The sequence below is a fragment of the Carassius carassius genome, chromosome 6, assembly GCF_963082965.1.
Source record: "Carassius carassius chromosome 6, fCarCar2.1, whole genome shotgun sequence".
NCBI classification, from domain to species: domain Eukaryota; kingdom Metazoa; phylum Chordata; class Actinopteri; order Cypriniformes; family Cyprinidae; genus Carassius; species Carassius carassius.
Window position 1 is genome coordinate 31,633,115 of NC_081760.1, and position 17,824 is coordinate 31,650,938.

Consider the following 17,824-nt stretch of genomic DNA (forward strand, 5'->3'; position numbering starts at 1 on the left):
TGCTTTTTAATGCACGTTATTACAGTAATAAGCATTGTTGCATGAATAATACATTTATCCACACCTAACATATAGTAAAGTATTAAATTGGTATAAACTAAAATAATGTCTGATTTATTAATGTTCATCCCCCCAAAACAGACAGCACAGAGAGTGTAATGAGTTGCATTTTAGGTGTTAGTAATTTTTAGGTGTTAACAAACATCTCCTCGTGCGATGGCATGACACCATGACAGATTTATTGTGAAGATGAAAGCCCACAAGAGTGTGGTAAGTTAACTTTATACCTTTTATTCTGATGATGTTTGCTAGATATAAAGCTACATTATTTTTATAAAAATATACTGTGAGTGAACTCACAGAGCTGTGCTAACTGGCCTTTTCCTCCCACAGTGTGGCTGTCAGACTGGAGGGGAGACTCGTCGTATAGTCCTTTTACTTGTTTACTTTCCCAGTACACTAGTATTTTCCTCCCACAGTGACACCAGCAGACCAATAGAGAGACCCGTGAAGACCTAAAAGTCATATAAGTACGTTAAATAGGTACAGGTAGGTGAACTTTAAAACACTTTAAGTCGTCTTGTTTGTTTTATCAATTAAGCTGTACTAACTATCATTTCCCTCCTGCAGTGGTGCTGACTGACCAGCTGGACCATCATGAGGCAGATGGGAAGAGTCGTCTCCATAAAGAAGACCATTTTATATGTTTTGAGATGATATGTGTTCTCTGAATATTGTTGTATAGTCTTACTAATTAAGTACATTAACTCTTCAAACTTTTACTTTTATATTTACACCATTTATTTTCCACTGGCACAATGTGTTATCTATGATTTTACTTGTAGGCTACATGTATGTTCATTGTTGAAATGTGGTTAATATTCTGGTAATTCTGTGTTGTTAAAGTTCAGCTCTGAAAAATAAAAGATGAATAATGAATAAAGCTGTTGGTGTGATGCAATAACTTGTGTTACTGAATATATAACAAAATAATAAAATAATAGTACTTTTAAAATTAAATTTCTAAACTGAATAGTGTCACTTTTAACTTGTTCACATTACCTTTAGTAGTATAATTTGGGCAAAAATATGAAGTACTGGCACAACTTAATTATAACCATGCATGCTTTTTAATGCTTTGGTAAATGTTTTAGTAGTATTTTAAAATAATTGACTTTTCTGTTTTTCTTTCTTTACTGTTTTTTAGGTATGAAGCTGAGAAGTCTGCACAGGCCCAGGAATAATACCATTTCATCCTGTTCTGTTCAAGTATTTTTGTATTAACACTTTCTATGAAGCCCATATTATACATAATAAAGGTATTCTTAAAGCATTATAAGGAATGCATTATAATACAACTTATAATATGTTGGATCATCTCATGAATATTCATAAGAACAGGTTTAATATATTTACTTATTTGTGGTTATAGCTTTTAAGAGTATGATTATTTATAACACAATGAACACGTTGCATCCACTTTTACAATGGATTATATTTCTCATAGTTATAATGTATTATAAGTCTCATATCTTGCCATTTTTCTGATGCTACTTTACTTAAAGCGGTCAAAGACCACTTATAAGTAGTAGTAGTATTAATAATAATAATTATAAAAAAAAAAAAAATGTTTTCACTCAAACAGCCATAAGATCAGATATCAGATCAGATGAAAGTGTAATATGACACATTTGCTTTTGAACAATTTTTATTGTAATATCAGTTTGATTATTTTAATGGTACCCCTTAGACAGCTGTTGAGTGACTCTGCAACTATATCAACTAGCGGTCATTAGAGTATTACTACGTCTGCTACTGTAAATATATGCTAACACTTTATTTTGATGGTCAACCAACAGATAAACTGATAGATAAACTATCTAAAAAGATAGGTGTCTTTGCAAGTACGTCAATTTATTCTACCATACTAGATTCTACCATTCTTGAGCATATTAATACCCTAATGAGAGTTAGTTGGGATGTAGTGGCAAAGCTGCTTATAATCGATTGACTAAGGTGACCATCAAAATAAAATGTAACCATATAAAAGATTGCATTTTTTTTCAGTTAAGAGTATTAAACTCACATCAGTTAACATTAGCTCCGAAGGAAACACTCAAGTAACACTCAAAATCTAACCACTCACAAGCTGTAGTAAGATAATGTGCAGATCTTAAACAATGTCACCATTATACTGTAAATTAAGTAGATTTAATATGGTGTTCATTGTGTTATAAATAATCATACTCTTAAACTTATAACCATGATGAATTATATTATGTATTGTATTATGATGTATTATAATTGTTATGATTATTCACGAGTTGATATAACATATTATACGTTTTTTATAATGCATTATGCATTCATTATAATGCCTTAAGAGTACCCTTATAAGGTATTATAAATATGGGCTTCATAGAAAGTGTTACCGTATTTTTATCCAGTTTTCATCCTGTTTTGTTTTATTTTGTTTTACTCAATAAAAAATGTGATTTAGAGATTCTGAGTTGAAGTCATTTTCTTCACATTTGAAATAATTTAACATGTAATTTAAAATGTATTAAGCACCATTTTTTTTAGGTAAATAAAACATTTTAATTTAGAGTTTTATTGCATATTAGCACATTAACTTTATCCAGAGGAATTCACAAAGAAATATAAATGGGGCCCAGTTCTGACCCTCTGTGGTCCCACTAAAACCCCATTTAAGGGCCATTTATGGGTCTAGTGTAATCACCCATCTGGGCCCCATAAGGGTTTTGTATGTGGCCCACCTTGGCCCCAGTTATTAGAACCCATTTGGGACCCATGTGGGCCCCTCTAATGAACACCCACATGGGCCCCACTTGGAGCCCACTATGGAACCATCATGGGCCCCTATGGGTGAACACACACGGGGCCCAAGTGGAGCCGATGGACAAAAATGTACGGGTCCCATTTGGGTTGCCCATCCAGGGCCCAACTGACAGCCCACCAAAAACCCACATGGGGCCCACATGGAAATGTTGGCTGGGAAACTAGTTAATCAAGATGTAATCAGACTATTGTCTCATTCTAACGAACAACAAAAAACCCCGATTAATTCTAAAACTAGCAATCCATTAAATCCGCATTAGGTGTCGCTCAAAACCCACTTTAGATGACTCATCATCAACTTCAAATTATGCGCATTAGGCATGATTGAGATTAGCAAAATCTGAACAGAACCGATCACCGCGAGACAGGGCCGTCGCTAGTGGGGTGAAAGGTGGTGACGATTATAGGGGCCCACCGCCCACGGCTGGGGGGCCAACGATCTCAACCGACTGGCTGAGGCCAGCCTAAAAATATGCTCAGGACAGACGGGCCACTGCTGCGCATCGTCACGAAAGCTAATCTTTATCACGTGTTTTTAAGCCTAACCATTTGTCGATTTAAACATTAAAGCATCCAAACACAAGAAGCGGAAAAGCTGAACTGAGTAGCTGGTTACTCGCGCGCTGTGTTCGGTGCGCACGAGAGAGATCGAGAGCCATGTATCACGGACAGCGACACCGAACCGAGCTCTCTTCTGCGAAGTTCTCCTCAAAGTCTCTCCTGCACCTGAGCGAACAAATACAAATCTCAGTTTGAACAAACAAAAAGATGTGAAAAAGCCCAATTCAGTAGGCTACCGCGGTGTTCTGGTGTTCAGGGCTCACGCAGAGAAAGGCGTCTCAAAACGCTTGAACACCGAATTTGCTTCTTTTTGCTCTTGTGCCGACAAATACATACAAAATGTGTCAAAATACCTGCCTGTTATAATAACCGTAAGTTATTTCTTAAGTGAAAGTAAACAGTTGAGGGAAAAAATGGGATGTGTATTATTTTGGATGCGTTCATCATCTCTTAAAGGGAATGCGTCTAATTTAGCTACTGGCTGCTGTAATGTTAATCAAAGACAATGAAAGAAAATCACTCACTGCTCTTGACTGAATTACATTTTAGTTTTAACAAGAATTTATGCATAGTCAAACCAAACACTATTCAGACACCAGATATAACTTTTAATGTTTATATTTTACTACTAGGTACAGGACACTAATTCGTTTATGTAAGTGAGTAGGCTATAGTAAAATTAAGCGAACTGTGACGTATTATACCCAAAGAATCTTCATACAGTGAACTACTAGTGAAATTGATAAAAATTGTACATCTATCTATCTATCTATCTATCTATCTATCTATCTATCTATCTATCTATCTATCTATCTATCTATCTATCTATCTATAAAATTGGGACCAAAAATTATTCAGCACCTTATAAAGCACCACGTATTGCTTATGTGTTTCTTTTTATTCTGAATTGCTAATGCAACCTTTTCACACCACAGTCTGAACAAAATTAATTATCGCTTGGTAATTGGTCAACAAAGTATTGATAGTAGTGTAAATATTGTCATAATAACAGTTGTCTGTAGTTATGGTTGATTGTAATCAATTACATTTCTAAGTTATGACATTATCGAGACGAATTTGTTCTAACACAGTTTAACTAAGTTCTTGTCATATTTTATAACCATTTTTCAAGCGATAGCAAATAAACTGTAATGTAATGTGAGAAATGTTGAAGGTGTCTGAATAAATTTTGGTTTGATTGTATACTTCATTTTTACATTGAAGACTGTCCAGTGCTATTTTACATTTAATTATTTGATTTCTGTACCTGGTCACCTACAAACTTGAAAAAAACTTAAACATTGTGTAAATAGCACAAATAAATAAAAATGAACGAACATACAAATTAAACCATTTCAAACAGGGCCCACTGGTACAACCTTCACCGGGGCCCCGCTGACCCCAGCTACAGCCCTGCCGCGAGATGCATGCCGGTTAGAAAAGTTACTTCCGCCTTGCTCTGATGTCATGCTGATGTGTGCCAAAAAACTCTCGCGATGGCGAGGCGGCTGTGTCGGATTGAGCAGTCGAATCTGATACGCTGGACACTGGCAATTGATCGTTTGTCCTGGGACTGTCTGAGCTTCTCCCTGTACAGACAGATACTAACACACATACACTGAGAACTCATCTAAAATTCAAGGCTTTCTAGCACTGGCGAGTGTCTTACCATTACGGTTGGATACACACACATAATACGTGGACATTAATCTTGAGGAAAAGAAATACAGGGTAGAACAGGATTCTTTAATATCTCATAAGCGCACATAAGGTTACACATTTCACTCTTGCCATAACTTGATTAATAGTCAAACAAGAAATCATGTAATAATATAATTAATATCAGAATGAAGGATATGGCAACTCGGCATACACTCCTTCACTACAAAACAGCTTTGATTTGCATAGTATGGAAAAAACTATGGACGTGAAATGGTGGCAGAAACCTGCTTGTTTGCAAACATTCTTCTAAATTTCCTCCTTTGTGTTCAGCGGAACAAAGGAATTGATGCACATAATGACAAAACTGTGGTATTTCGATTACATCCACTTCTCCATTGTTTACATTTGCAGGCGACAAAACAGCAAGCTTCAGGAAGTGTCCGACTTCAGAGGTCTTTTTTGACCCCTCCCCTTACTGCAGCCGCCTAGTCTCGCCTACATTTCAGGCAAGGCAAGTTGCATCTCAAACAAGCCTATTTTCTGCCTCTCTGCGGAACTTCACTGTGATTGGAGAGATGGGTTTTGACTGGCTCTGAGATCGACCTATTGTTGGCTAGCCATGTGCTTCGTTTGGCCCGTGCAACCACTTTTATACCTGCAGTTAAAGACAGAATATGTAAGATTTTTTTTAATTAAAATATCCAAAAACCACTAGTAGCCAATAATATGTATTTGCTGACTTGTGTACTTACAATATCTCAAATGTTTCTAAGAATGTTACAATCCAGAGAAATAAGCAATTTTAACTAGTGACTCTGATCTTTTCCATTGTGTCAACTGCCAATGGCGTCACAATCCCTCAATTTCCAGTTTTGTTTTGTAGAAAACATGGAAACACCAAAGACACTTTAATATGTTGTGTTTTAATAGACCAGTTATGACTCCACACGCATTATAACAAAACTTTCAAATGTATCTAGTATGATAAAACATGCTGTTTTCCCCCCACAACAAACACAAGACCAGAAGGAGTCTAAACCAATGTTTAACAATCTTATACATTATACCCTTTTATATGCTTGCCTATAGAAAATACACATAATCAATAAGGTTTTTGAATTCTACCTTTTAATATTTGCGTTTTACAACATTATACTAAAATGCAAACTGGCAGTCAGTGGAGCAAAGCTTTTTCTGCCCTTCAGGCAATGACTTTGCAGGCAGCGATTTTGCATGAAGGCACCTCTTGAAACAGATTTCAGACAGGTTTCTGAGGCAGAGTAATGGTTAAATGATCTACAGCAAAATATAGAGAGCTTTGGTGATAACTAAGTGTATATTTCATTACTGCAATATTAATTTCTCACTAGAAATTACATCAAAAGTGGAAAAATTTATCAAACATGTACAATTACACACAAACTGACCACCAACCTCAACTTTAATACACCATTTTTATTTTTTGGCTTAACTGTCACAGAATTGAATGCAAAGGATTGTGGGATATCAAAGGCAGCGAAGGATACATCTATGTTGCCTTCAAAAATCGGCCAGATGAAGGTATCTCAGCACACAGGAACTGAAGATAACGTTGAATTCGGACGTGCCTTGATGCCTTCCTACCTCCGAAGGCAGCATTTTTCAGTTTTTGGATGCAGCCATGGAGTGAAAGCTGGAAGAGCAAGATGTATTAAAATATAATTTTTTTTTTTTTTACCAATTTTACGACTCATGGACAAAATCACTTATCTGTGATCAAATATTGTGAGAGCTGATGTTGGGGAATATAGTCAAATTTATGCTAAATTATTATTGATACAGTCAAAAACTATCAAACTGCTTTAAAAATAAAATCAGAAGCTTTAACTTAGTTTTAGCTAACTAAAATATAAAACAATTGGTAAATCTGAATAAAAAAAAAATCATCCAAATAGAATTAATTGTTTTATGTAGCCTATTTCAAAAATATAAATCTATCAAAAATAAAAAAATGAATTTGGCCCCAAACAATCCAACTGAATTGTAGTGCTCATGCAGTGCATACATATACAGTAGGGTTGCAGAATTTGTTTTGAGCATGTATATTAAGGTGTTTGTGTGTGTCTGTGTGTGTAAGAGAGAGAGGGGGGGGGGGACATTTCAGCTTCTTTTTTTAATGTTGTGCATTTTGATGCCTTTGGGTAGGAGCCAGGGGCTGCCACTTAAAGTACTGTGGCTTCCCCACTCAAATGTAGATTCAGAGTGTTCTCCATAGTGGGTTTGAACAAAACTAGGACTGTTTGGCTCTGGACAAAGCCTCAGTGCTTTAAGTGGGAGCCCCCTTAACATATTCATACTAAAAACAAAACTTCAGTTCTGATTTCATGGGGACTTTTGTTTTAAGGGTATGGATGGAAGGGGTCTCAATTAAATAGTATATAAACTTTTGGGTTTTTTCATAAATTTTACAGAAATAGTTGTATTTTGTTGTATTACCGTTAACCTTTTTCTTTAAAAAAAAATAATAATTTCACAAAAGTGAGAGTAGCATATGGAGCAAGAAATTTTGTTACAAACAGAAAAAAATAAAAATTTAATTTAGAGACATGTATTACAGATGTATAAAGGAGTGATTCCTTTTTTTTTAATGTTTAGTCTATGTATTGTAAGTTTAATACATCAGTCAAGCACAACAGAACTTCAAAATATTTATTGCATTAAAATCAATAGACAGTTTTATCAAGTCACTTTCACATTGAACTCATTTTATCAAAAGCATGAACACAAGTTTAAATAACCTCCCAAAAGACAACCTTAGACCATTCAATTAAGACCATCTCTGCCAAACAAACATTGTACGTCAACCCCATGAATATTTTAATTATGAACATCAGCAGCAGGTCTGCAGAAATATGACCCAGAGTGCCAATTAAACTTATTTCTCTGAGGTAGACCTGAAGTGTGGGGGCATATAAACGTCCTTCAGTAGTCTTGCCCATCTGAAGAATTGGTGCAGTGGCAGGGTGTCATTTCTGAGGGTTCAGATGTCTTTGTTTACCTGGCCGTTCAACCTCTGCCTCAGTTTTTTTTCCTGTAAAGGAAGGTGCGCAGGTGCACTTAAAGCTTTAAACCGTGGCTGAAAAAATTCTACAGGACTAGATCCAGCATCTTCTGTGGAAACGTCACCTGAAAGTACCTCTGGTCTCAATGGTGGATATGGTGTCAGGGTGTCACTCTGAGGCTTTTGACTTCTTTGTTCGATTGGCCATTCTGGGTGGATTTCAGGATTCTGCATGTATCCAAATGAAGGATCCTGATTGTAAGCAAGTTGTGCATCAGCTTTTTCCAGTGAAGGAAGGTGCACAGGTAAACTTTCAATTGAAGCTTGGGACCGTGGCTGTAAAAATCCTATAGAACTAGATCCAATATTTTCTGTGGAAACAGCACCTGAAAGTACCTCTGGTCTCAATGGTGGATATGAAAGTTCGGAAAACTGACTGGGCTGGTATTGTGAGTGACTTGAGATTCCTGTGCCAGGGTTATGGATAACAGACCTCTGATATGGATTTGGAGATTGGTCTCCACCAGTCTGATACTGCAGATACTCCGGTCTCTGGCTTGAGGCTGACATAAATTGTCTCGAGTCTTGAGACAACACTTTAACAGGAAAGTGTCTGGTTGACCAAGGCTGTTGGATTGACCCATAAGGTTGACTAGGCTTTTGGTAAGATTGTGACTGGAAGGGTCTTGAATCTTGAGAAGCAGGGTGAGGAGGATATGGCCTTGTTTGAGATTGCAGATTTATGGGAATACGCGGAGAAGTAGATGATAAGGGTGTGGTGGGACCTTGACGACCATAACCATTTTGGTAGAAGTACCGCTGGTACCGAGGAGGCTGGAAATGTTGAGTTGGCTGGTAAAGTGGGGCACCAGAATCAAGGGAGCTGGAAGCTACATCACTAGTCAGTTGATGTTCGGAGTACCCTTTCATGGGAGGTGTATCAGGATTAGCAGGTACAAGCGGAGTAATGTCAGGCTTTTGATATCTAGGATTTTGATATTGCGAAGGCGGATTTGGAACAGGAGGCCGAAACGTCTGTGGGTGAATTTGCAGTTTTTGACCATCATCGGAGCATAGGAAATAACCAGGTGGAATATACTGTGCCAAGCTGGCAAAAGCAGGATTTACTTGAAGTGGATTAGGTTTAGGAAAGTTCTGAGCTGACCCATAAGGCTGATACGGTGCAGCTCTAGGGACAGGTGCTCTTGAAAGTTGATATTCCAGAGCTGGTGAAGACTCTGTTTGAGAAGGAGTTGAAGCAGGCCTTTCAAAATGAGAATGCATGTGGTGAGATTCAGGTTTAGGAGCCTTAGTGACTAGATCATCAAGTTCCGGTTGTGTCTGGGCATAAGGGACATGGGACTGTCCATTTTGAATATTGGAGCTAAACCCGGAGCGCAGGACAGTAGGATCAGTGGTCGGAGCATAAGTCATGGCAGGAGTCACATGTTTACTTTCTAAATGGTCTCGGTGAGCTGGCCGTGTTGGTATGGGAAGTGAAAATGGGAAGTTTACAGCTAGATTAAAAGAGCCAGGCAAAGGTGGTATTTTAGGTAGCAAAGGACTTCGGAGTCGAGAGGGTGCTCTAGCGGCATTTCCTGCCGGTTGCTTAACGGGAAATGCTTGCTCCTCCACTATCTGACTGGGTAATGCTTTTGTAGGAAATCCAGGAGGTATCTTTTGGTATACATTGGGTTCCCTTTTTGGCAGTTGTTGGTTTGTCACAGAAAGTCCTGAGTCCTTGATTGGAAACACTGGTCTTGGCTCATGTGGACAGGACAGTGTGATCACCTTGTCTTTTAGTTTCAATTTCAGATCAGAACGACCATCCTGAGTCACATTTAAACCACATGTCAGAAATAATTTAAAACCTTCAATAGTTGAAATACTGCACCAACAGTTACAAAAAACAAACACTGTACTTACTCTGACGGTGATACCACAGCTTGTATATGCAACGGAGAAGGTGAGACCTCCTTGCTTGGACAGTTTCTGGTGCCAGCATCGAGTTGCCACATAAAGCAGAGGTGCCCATTCTCCATTTACTACGAAAACATTAGCAAATATCTGCAAGACCACAAGTTTGACACCTCACAGAAACCCCTTCACCCCACCATTACTCAATACGTACATGTAACAGACAGTTCATCTGCTGTTCCATCACCAACAGTCAACTCCATGTTATTGTTCTTACATGTGATGGAGGGAGGGGTCACACTTACAGGACAGGACAGGTCAAGATCTGCCCCATACCAGCTCAGAGATAATACATATTTGGTTGGCTAGAATGTTGAGCAAATGAATAAAGAGAATTGATTTAATGGTCATCTTATTGACACCCACGTTGCAATTACAATTAATCTGGTTTCTGGACACTTTTGTTCTAACATGGCACATGAAAACATATTTGCTTCTTCCATAACTGAAGAGGTCCAATATATTTGGATATTCAAGTACCAGGCGGTCATAAGTCAACAAAACAAGCAAAAAAAAAAAAAAAAAAACCTTTCACCTTTCATTTGCCTATAGCAAGATTAAAGCATGGAATAATGCTAATAGATCTAATTAAAACTGGAACACTGAGACTGAAATAAAATTCAAACTTGCCTCTCGTCTCATATAACAGGAATCATAGTTGATCAGCAGGTGAACATCAGTGTTTTTATTTCTGATGGAAACACCACAAAATGCTGCCAAATGGTCCAAGTGAAGCAGGTCTCCTCGTGCTATCGGTAGAGAAAAGGACAAAACCTGCAGTTTAAATATGACTAAAGTTATTAAACTGATTAAGAGGTCATGGCTACAGAAAAGGGGGAAAAGGAGCCTACATGCCATAAATTGCAACTAAGTATTATCCGCTGACATCACAAAAACCATTTAGGCCTACTGGTTGATGTGAATTATGTCAGGTCGGTGAGGAGATCCACTTACGTCCATAAAATCGGATATTTGTCACATCGATATGTTTTAGAAGAAGTGTTAAGACCCGGTCGCCGCATTCAAATCGTGGTTTGGTTTTTCGTGTCTGTAGTTGTCCATCTCCTAGTTTCACACTTCTTCGCTGTTTTGAGTTTAGCCAAAACGACTTGAAGATATCACCACTTGAAAGATCGTCGTGAAAATCAAACATCGATAGAGCGTGTTTCCTCTTGACAAATTCGCTACAGAAAACATCCTGAAAAACCAACAATAAAATACAAAGTACTGGGAAATGGACGCATGTATTCATCTTGGATAAAGACTATTTAACTGTAGCTAATAACGTCTCATAAGTTTTGGTGTTTTGTTTGCCTTTAATTATGCGCGCACGAACGAACGCATAATCGAAATAGGCTACGTATAAAAAATAAATAATAATAATTAAATACGGCAACATAAGTTGCGAAACGATGCCTGTGCACTTCTTTATTTAATGGCACGAGCCACAGCTGGAATTAATTGTCAGTAATTTTCTAATAGGCTACCGAACCGCACGCAAATAATCACTAAACGGTTGTTAACACAAACTTATTATAGCTTAGTTAATAAATATTTTTGCAATAATCAATAACTTATAGGCTGATAGGCCTACAACTTCCTCTGGCATTGATTTTTTAAAAATAGCTTTAGGCTGCACCACTGATCAATAGAGAACATTTTAAAGATCAGTGGCCTACTCAGAAAAAAAATAGGCAATGAAAACACTAACAAACTACTGCACAGAGGGGAAAAAAACGTTTTGTCTCAAAAACTTTAATTTATTGAGCTAGGCCTATATCTTTTGAGTCCAGTTGCGTAAACATGAAAACAAGCCTAACCAGTTAATCAAGAGGTAATCAGTCTCACTCTAATTAGATGAAAGAGAAGAAAAAAACAAATAACTTGTAAGACTAGCAATCCATTCAATCAATCCCCATTAGGTGTCGCTCAAAGCGAGAAGGGTCTGGCTGCAGACTTGCACTTGCACTCTCTCAGACTTGCACTCACTTGCACTTCCGCTAGTGACATCACTTGCAGCCTTTATTTTTTATTTTGTTGAATTTTTTTTTATTACTTTTTGTTTGAATCTCTCAACATTTTATAACAGTAGCCAGGTGGTGAAGACAAGAAAAAAGAAAATAAATTACAATGTCACTTGCAATCGCTACTTGCACTCTCCGCTACCTGTGACGTCACTTGCAATCAACACAAATCGTGCGTGTTGCCAATGGAGACAAGACGCTGTGGTGGTGATTGTGCAAGTCTGCAGCCAGACCCCCTTGCTCAAAGCCCACTTTAGATGACCCCTCATCAACCTCTGCAAAGTTCTGCGCATCATTTTCTGCCTCTCTGCGCTATACTTCGCCCTGATTGGAGAGATGGGATTTGACTGGCTCTGAGATCGACCTATTGTTGGGTAGCCATGTGCTGCGTTTGGCCCTTGCAACCACTTTTATACCTGCAGTTAACAGTACGACTCCGGGCGAGTGTGGAGTCTGCGGTCAGTGTATCTCTAGAAGAGCTGAGTTTAGGATGCTGCAGCATGCGGATAGATCGCTGTGCAGCACATCACAGCTTTAGGTAACAGAATGACGACGTCGCAAACTCTTGCACAGAATTATTGAACACTCGGTAAAAGTAATTTACAGTGCGTTTAAGGAGGCTTCTAAACATTGGCCATGCCATCGGTATTTAAAAGTAAAATGTTTAGTGGCTGTTTTGACATTGAGATGATGGTCTTACGTGCATGAATATCCAATGAGCGACAATCCAGTTCTAGGATTTCGCTGGATGTGGGATGGGTGGGGTCCATGCAGCAAAGAGTGCGGGAGGGGGCGAGACGACAGACGAGGTGCGGGGATGTGCGAATATCCTCGGATGGTGGGACATCAGATAGGCTACGAAAAAAAACCGAGAGCTTAAAATATCCAAGGTAACCTTTTATTATCTGTGCCATGATGCCATCGCTTTAGAATTATCACGCCAGTTAGGTTGTAAAGTTATTTTGTAAAGCGTCTTAGAATCGATGTGAAATAAAGGGAAATATATTTTTAAACTGTAGAATGTTTAGAATTGAATGAAAACTGGAATCTGAACGCATGACGTGACACGAATTCCTTCTGTGTCGGACATCAGTAGTTCACGAGAGCTTTCGCATTAGCTTTTTTTCTAATGTGGTTTGCTAGAATTAACCGATAAATAACAGATTATTTATGTGTTGTTGATCGCACCAGGCGCTACTTTAAATGGGCAACCAATGAATATAAAACACGAAGGCACTGGCTGAAGATATGATCCGAACTGTTGGAATAGTTTTTATAATTTAATGGGATTTAACACAATATTTCATCTTAAAACCTTTTTGTTGTTTGTGTGAACAGCATGCATCAGCATTTTAAATTTCATGTCAGTTCACCTACTGCATCTGTGACTTAAAGAAAGAGCATCAGAGCAGGCTACTTCTCCTCTCACATGACATAGTTTAACAGCCGATATTGTTAGAAACAAAGATAGTATCCCAAAAGTAAAGTGACTTTATAGAAGTGATAAAACAATTGCTGTTTATTTCTAAGTAAACACACAAATGGCTGCAGTATCACAAGCACACGGTTAAAAGTGTGAATTAAAAGCATTCATTTTAAATCATGTAAAAAGGTCATTACTGCCCCCTTATTCTTTCTTCCTCAATGCTTTGCTTGGCACATTTTAAATATGTCAACTTTTTTTTCTTCTTCAAAACATGGCTATCCTCACTGGATGGCTGCTGAATTGCATGGGACCTTTTGATGTAGAGTATCTCCTAAACACAAGATGTCATGTCTTATAATATTTCCCTTACAGCAGGATATTGTTCCACTCTGTTTCCCTCTGATCCTCTGAATATGTTCAAGGCCCTGACAGGAATCTGTTTGCTTCATCTGACTACAATTTTCTTCCTATTTTGGGCAACTATTGATGATGTAAGTTCATGTTGTTCCTCTTTTATGTATGTATGTATTTAACAAAATTAATGTTTTCATTATACATGCAGATACATGACTTGTATCACAGAAACATGACTTGTATCACAGAAACAGTAACAGATGTAAAAAGTATGTGTTGTGATCTGACAGTCTTTGTACTGTCATTGTAATAGTCATTAGTTTTCTGTTTTTCTACTATGTTGTGTTTTGTTTATCGTTAATGGTAGGTTTTTAATTTCCCCAGGCATGGTGGTTCACAGAGAACCTTTATACAGACTTGTGGGGCAGATGGGTGATGGAGAACAATGATAATGTCTGGGTGTACATGGACATACCAACCTCTTACCGGAAAGGTAAGACAATGTTAAAAGTATGCGTTATTGGACATCTGCCTGTTTTCATTAGTCGAGCCAAAATAAAGATTCTTCAATGATGTGGGGGTCTTCAGTGACGCAATAAAAGAACCATCTGAGGTCCTCAAAGAATCCTTCATTGAGCAGTTCTTAAAAGAGCCATGTTTTTTACTTAGTCCGAAGAACATTTTAATAATCTAAAGAACTTCCATGGATGTTTAAGTTTCTTCATGCCAGTAAAGAACCTTTATTTTTAAGAGTGTGGGACATTCACATGATGCCCCTTTTAATTCATCCTTCTAGACTATCTCCAGGCGGTTCAGGCATTTGCAGTTCTGTCCTGCCTGTTTGCTGTGTTCTCTCTGTGCGTGTTCATGTTCCAGCTCTTTACTCTGGGCAAAGGAAAGCGGTTCACCATCTCTGGGGTCCTGCAGCTCATCTCCTGTAAGTCCCTGCTTCAGTAAATCTGAGGATAAATTAGGGCGTTATTTAAACAATCCTGTGTGGAACATTGCCTTTGAGGTCCTAAAGGTCATACAGATATAAATTGTTGTTGTACGTTTATACAATTCTCTTGGACCTCTAGGTTTCTGCATTATGGTGGCTCTGTCAGTCTACAGCGATCACTTTCACAGAGGTGAGAAGAATGGCTGGTATGGCTGGTCCTACGTCATGGCCTGGTTCGGGTGGCTGCTGACCCTCTTCACTGGAATTATGTACATCATTCTGCGCAAAAGAGTGGATTAAACTTTAGCCCTCACTCTCAGTGCTAATGTACAGACTTAATAATTTTATTTCCCAGTCTTAAGTGTACAACTTGAAAAACAATGAGTTGTCTCAAATATTACAGTCGTTGGTTGGAATTGTAAAACTTAAGTAACATATCACAGCATCAGCAGTTTATTGAAACTTCGGAGCACATTTCCGAATTTAAAATCTGTCAGTGAGAAATTGTTGATTCAGCATTTGAGGAAAATTTGCCAGAGAAGTTTCTTAAACAAGAAGAGTTTTGTTTAATAGACTGGTTTGCTAGATCATCTTTCCTAGTTTCTCAAAGAACTGAGGCCAGTTAGAGGGCCTAAACACAATTTGATAGTGAAAATGCAGTATATACAAGAATGCCGTGTAAAAAATGTATTTATAATATGTAAAAAGAGATAATAAGATAAATTGTACAGTTGTGGCCAAAAGTTTTGAGAATTACATAAATATTAGTTTTCAAAAAGTTTGCTGCTAAACTGCTTTTAGATCTTGGTTTCAGTTGTTTCTGTGATGTACTGAAATACATTTACAAGCACTTCATACGTTTCAAAGGCTTTTATCGACAATTACATGACATTTATGCAAAGAGTCAGTATTTGCAGTGTTGGCCCTTCTTTTTCAGGACCTCTACAATTCGACTGGGCATGCTCTCAATCAACTTCTGGGCCAAATCCTGACTGATAGCAACCCATTCTTTCATAATCACTTCTTGGAGTTTGTCAGAATTAGTGGGTTTTTGTTTGTCCACTCACCTCTTGAGGATTGACCACAAGTTCTCAAAGGGATTAAGATCTGGGGAGTTTCCAGGCCATGGACCCAAAATTTCAACATTCTGGTCCCCGAGCCACTTAGTTATCACTTTTGCCTTATGGCACGGTGCTCCATCGTGCTGGAAAATGCATTGTTCTTCACCAAACTGTTGTTGGATTGTTGGAAGAAGTTGCTGTTGGAGGGTGTTTTGGTACCATTCTTTATTCATGGCTGTGTTTTTGGGCAGAATTGTGAGCGAGCCCACTCCCTTGGATGAGAAGCAACCCCACACATGAATGGTGTCAGGATGCTTTACTGTTGGCATGACACAGGACTGATGGTAGCGCTCCCCTTTTCTTCTCCAGACAAGCCTTTTTCCAGATGCCCCAAACAATCAGAAAGGGGCTTCATCGGAGAATATGACTTTGCCCCAGTCCTCAGCAGTCCATTCACTATACTTTCTGCAGAAGATCAATCTGTCCCTGATGTTTTTTTTTTGGAGAGAAGTGGCTTCTTTGCTGCCCTTCTTGACACCAGGCCATCTTCCAAAAGTCTTGGCCTCACTGTGCGTGCAGATGCGCTCACACCTGCCAGCTGCCATTCCTGAGCAAGCTCTGCACTGGTGGCACTCCGATCCCGCAGCTGAATCCTCTTTAGGAGACGATCCTGGCGCTTGCTGGACTTTCTTGGACGCCCTGAAGCCTTCTTTACAAGAATTGAACCTCTTTCCTTGAAGTTCTTGATGATCCTATAAATTGTTGATTTAGGTGCAATCTTAGTAGCCACAATATCCTTGCCAGTGAAGCCATTTTTATGCAACGCAATGATGGCTGCACGCGTTTCTTTGCAGGTCACCATGGTTAACAATGGAAGAACAATGATTTCAAGCATCACCCTCCTTTTAACATGTCTGCCATTCTAACCCAATCAGCTTGACATAATGATCTCCAGCCTTGTGCTCGTCAACATTCTCACCTGAGTTAACAAGACGATTACTGAAATGATCTCAGCAGGTCCTTAAATGACAGCAATGAAATGCAGTGGAAAGGTTTTTTTGGGATTAAGTTAATTTTCATGGCAAAGAAGGACTATGCAATTCATCTGATCACTCTTCATAACATTCTGGAGTATATGCAAATTGCTATTATAAAAACTTAAGCAGCAACTTTTCCAATTTCCAATATTTATGTAATTCTCAAAACTTTTGGCCACGACTGTACATATGAAGTACATACAAAAATGTTATAATAGTGTAGTTTTAAACATCACTTGCACTTTATGAAATAGCATTGTCTTAAACATGGGTTCATTTTTTTTATATATATTTTCTTGTGTGTGTGTTATTAAATGGCAATAGCACAGGATAGTCTCTTTGGTCAAGAAAAGTTTCAAATCTTTGTTACTGCAGTGCATTATGGTGCTGTTCAAATTTGTGATCATCCACTTGATCATGTAGACTTCTGAATACACAATCCTTTTGTAATTTCATTGTACAGACCCTCCATATTTACTTACGGTTTCTGTGAGGAGAAATGCTTTCTTGATAATGACATCATGGGCCCTGTTGCTATGCCAGCCATTTTCAATTAGCATGATGATGAATGATTGTTCATGTGGTCAGATGATCACCCTGTAAGGTCCTAATTCTAGACCAAAGAATGTTCTAAATATATTTTCAGAATGCTTTGGTTTTATAAAATGAAAATCTATTCATAATTTTATGGGAGTAATTATTCACCATCCTCTCAAGGAAGAAGCCCCTTACTTTGTTTGGTTAGAGTTTAAGCCAGCTCTAGATGCATTTTTAGGTTGCAATATGACAGTAAATGGAAAGGACTTTATTTTTTCAATGCAAAGCCAATCAGTGTAAACCTGGGAGGAGATTAATTTGAGTAAAAACACAAATAAAGACCTCG

General features: G+C 38.1%; 2 protein-coding genes and 2 long non-coding RNA genes across 7 annotated transcripts; 1 reads left to right on the forward strand and 3 right to left on the reverse strand.

Moving 5' to 3' along the window:
• Nucleotides 1-7,984: 7,984 nt before the first annotated feature.
• On the reverse strand, nt 7,985-10,538 carry LOC132142637 (histone acetyltransferase p300-like). Its single transcript, XM_059552645.1, has 3 exons — nt 10,254-10,538; nt 10,049-10,167; nt 7,985-9,952 (listed from the first exon to the last, which is right to left on the reverse strand). Exons 1-3 carry the CDS (start codon nt 10,300-10,302, stop codon nt 8,102-8,104), a joined length of 2,019 nt encoding a protein of 672 aa, XP_059408628.1. The 5' UTR covers nt 10,303-10,538; the 3' UTR covers nt 7,985-8,101.
• A 187-nt stretch (nt 10,539-10,725) lies between these two features.
• On the reverse strand, nt 10,726-11,673 carry LOC132142638 (uncharacterized). Its single transcript, XR_009434090.1, has 2 exons — nt 11,054-11,673; nt 10,726-10,848 (listed from the first exon to the last, which is right to left on the reverse strand). It is a non-coding gene; the product is annotated as an uncharacterized LOC132142638 (long non-coding RNA).
• Nucleotides 11,674-12,413: 740 nt separating this feature from the next.
• On the forward strand, nt 12,414-15,158 carry LOC132142639 (epithelial membrane protein 2-like). Of its 3 annotated transcripts, none has more exons than XM_059552649.1 (5): nt 12,414-12,661; nt 13,922-14,040; nt 14,288-14,396; nt 14,700-14,840; nt 14,983-15,158. In XM_059552649.1, exons 2-5 carry the CDS (start codon nt 13,963-13,965, stop codon nt 15,141-15,143), a joined length of 489 nt encoding a protein of 162 aa, XP_059408632.1. In that variant the 5' UTR covers nt 12,414-12,661; nt 13,922-13,962; the 3' UTR covers nt 15,144-15,158. The 3 variants fall into 3 exon arrangements, with proteins under 3 accessions (XP_059408632.1, XP_059408629.1, XP_059408633.1); XM_059552646.1 differs by lacking the exon at nt 12,414-12,661 and adding an exon at nt 12,869-13,013; XM_059552650.1 differs by lacking the exon at nt 12,414-12,661 and adding an exon at nt 12,946-13,013 and having other exon boundaries at nt 13,925-14,040.
• LOC132142640 (uncharacterized) lies at nt 14,724-17,729 on the reverse strand. 2 transcript variants are annotated; one of them, XR_009434092.1, is made up of 3 exons: nt 17,424-17,729; nt 14,977-15,122; nt 14,724-14,862 (listed from the first exon to the last, which is right to left on the reverse strand). It is a non-coding gene; the product is annotated as an uncharacterized LOC132142640 (long non-coding RNA). The 2 variants fall into 2 exon arrangements; XR_009434091.1 differs by lacking the exon at nt 17,424-17,729 and adding an exon at nt 15,307-15,520 and having other exon boundaries at nt 14,977-15,267.
• Nucleotides 17,730-17,824: the final 95 nt, after the last annotated feature.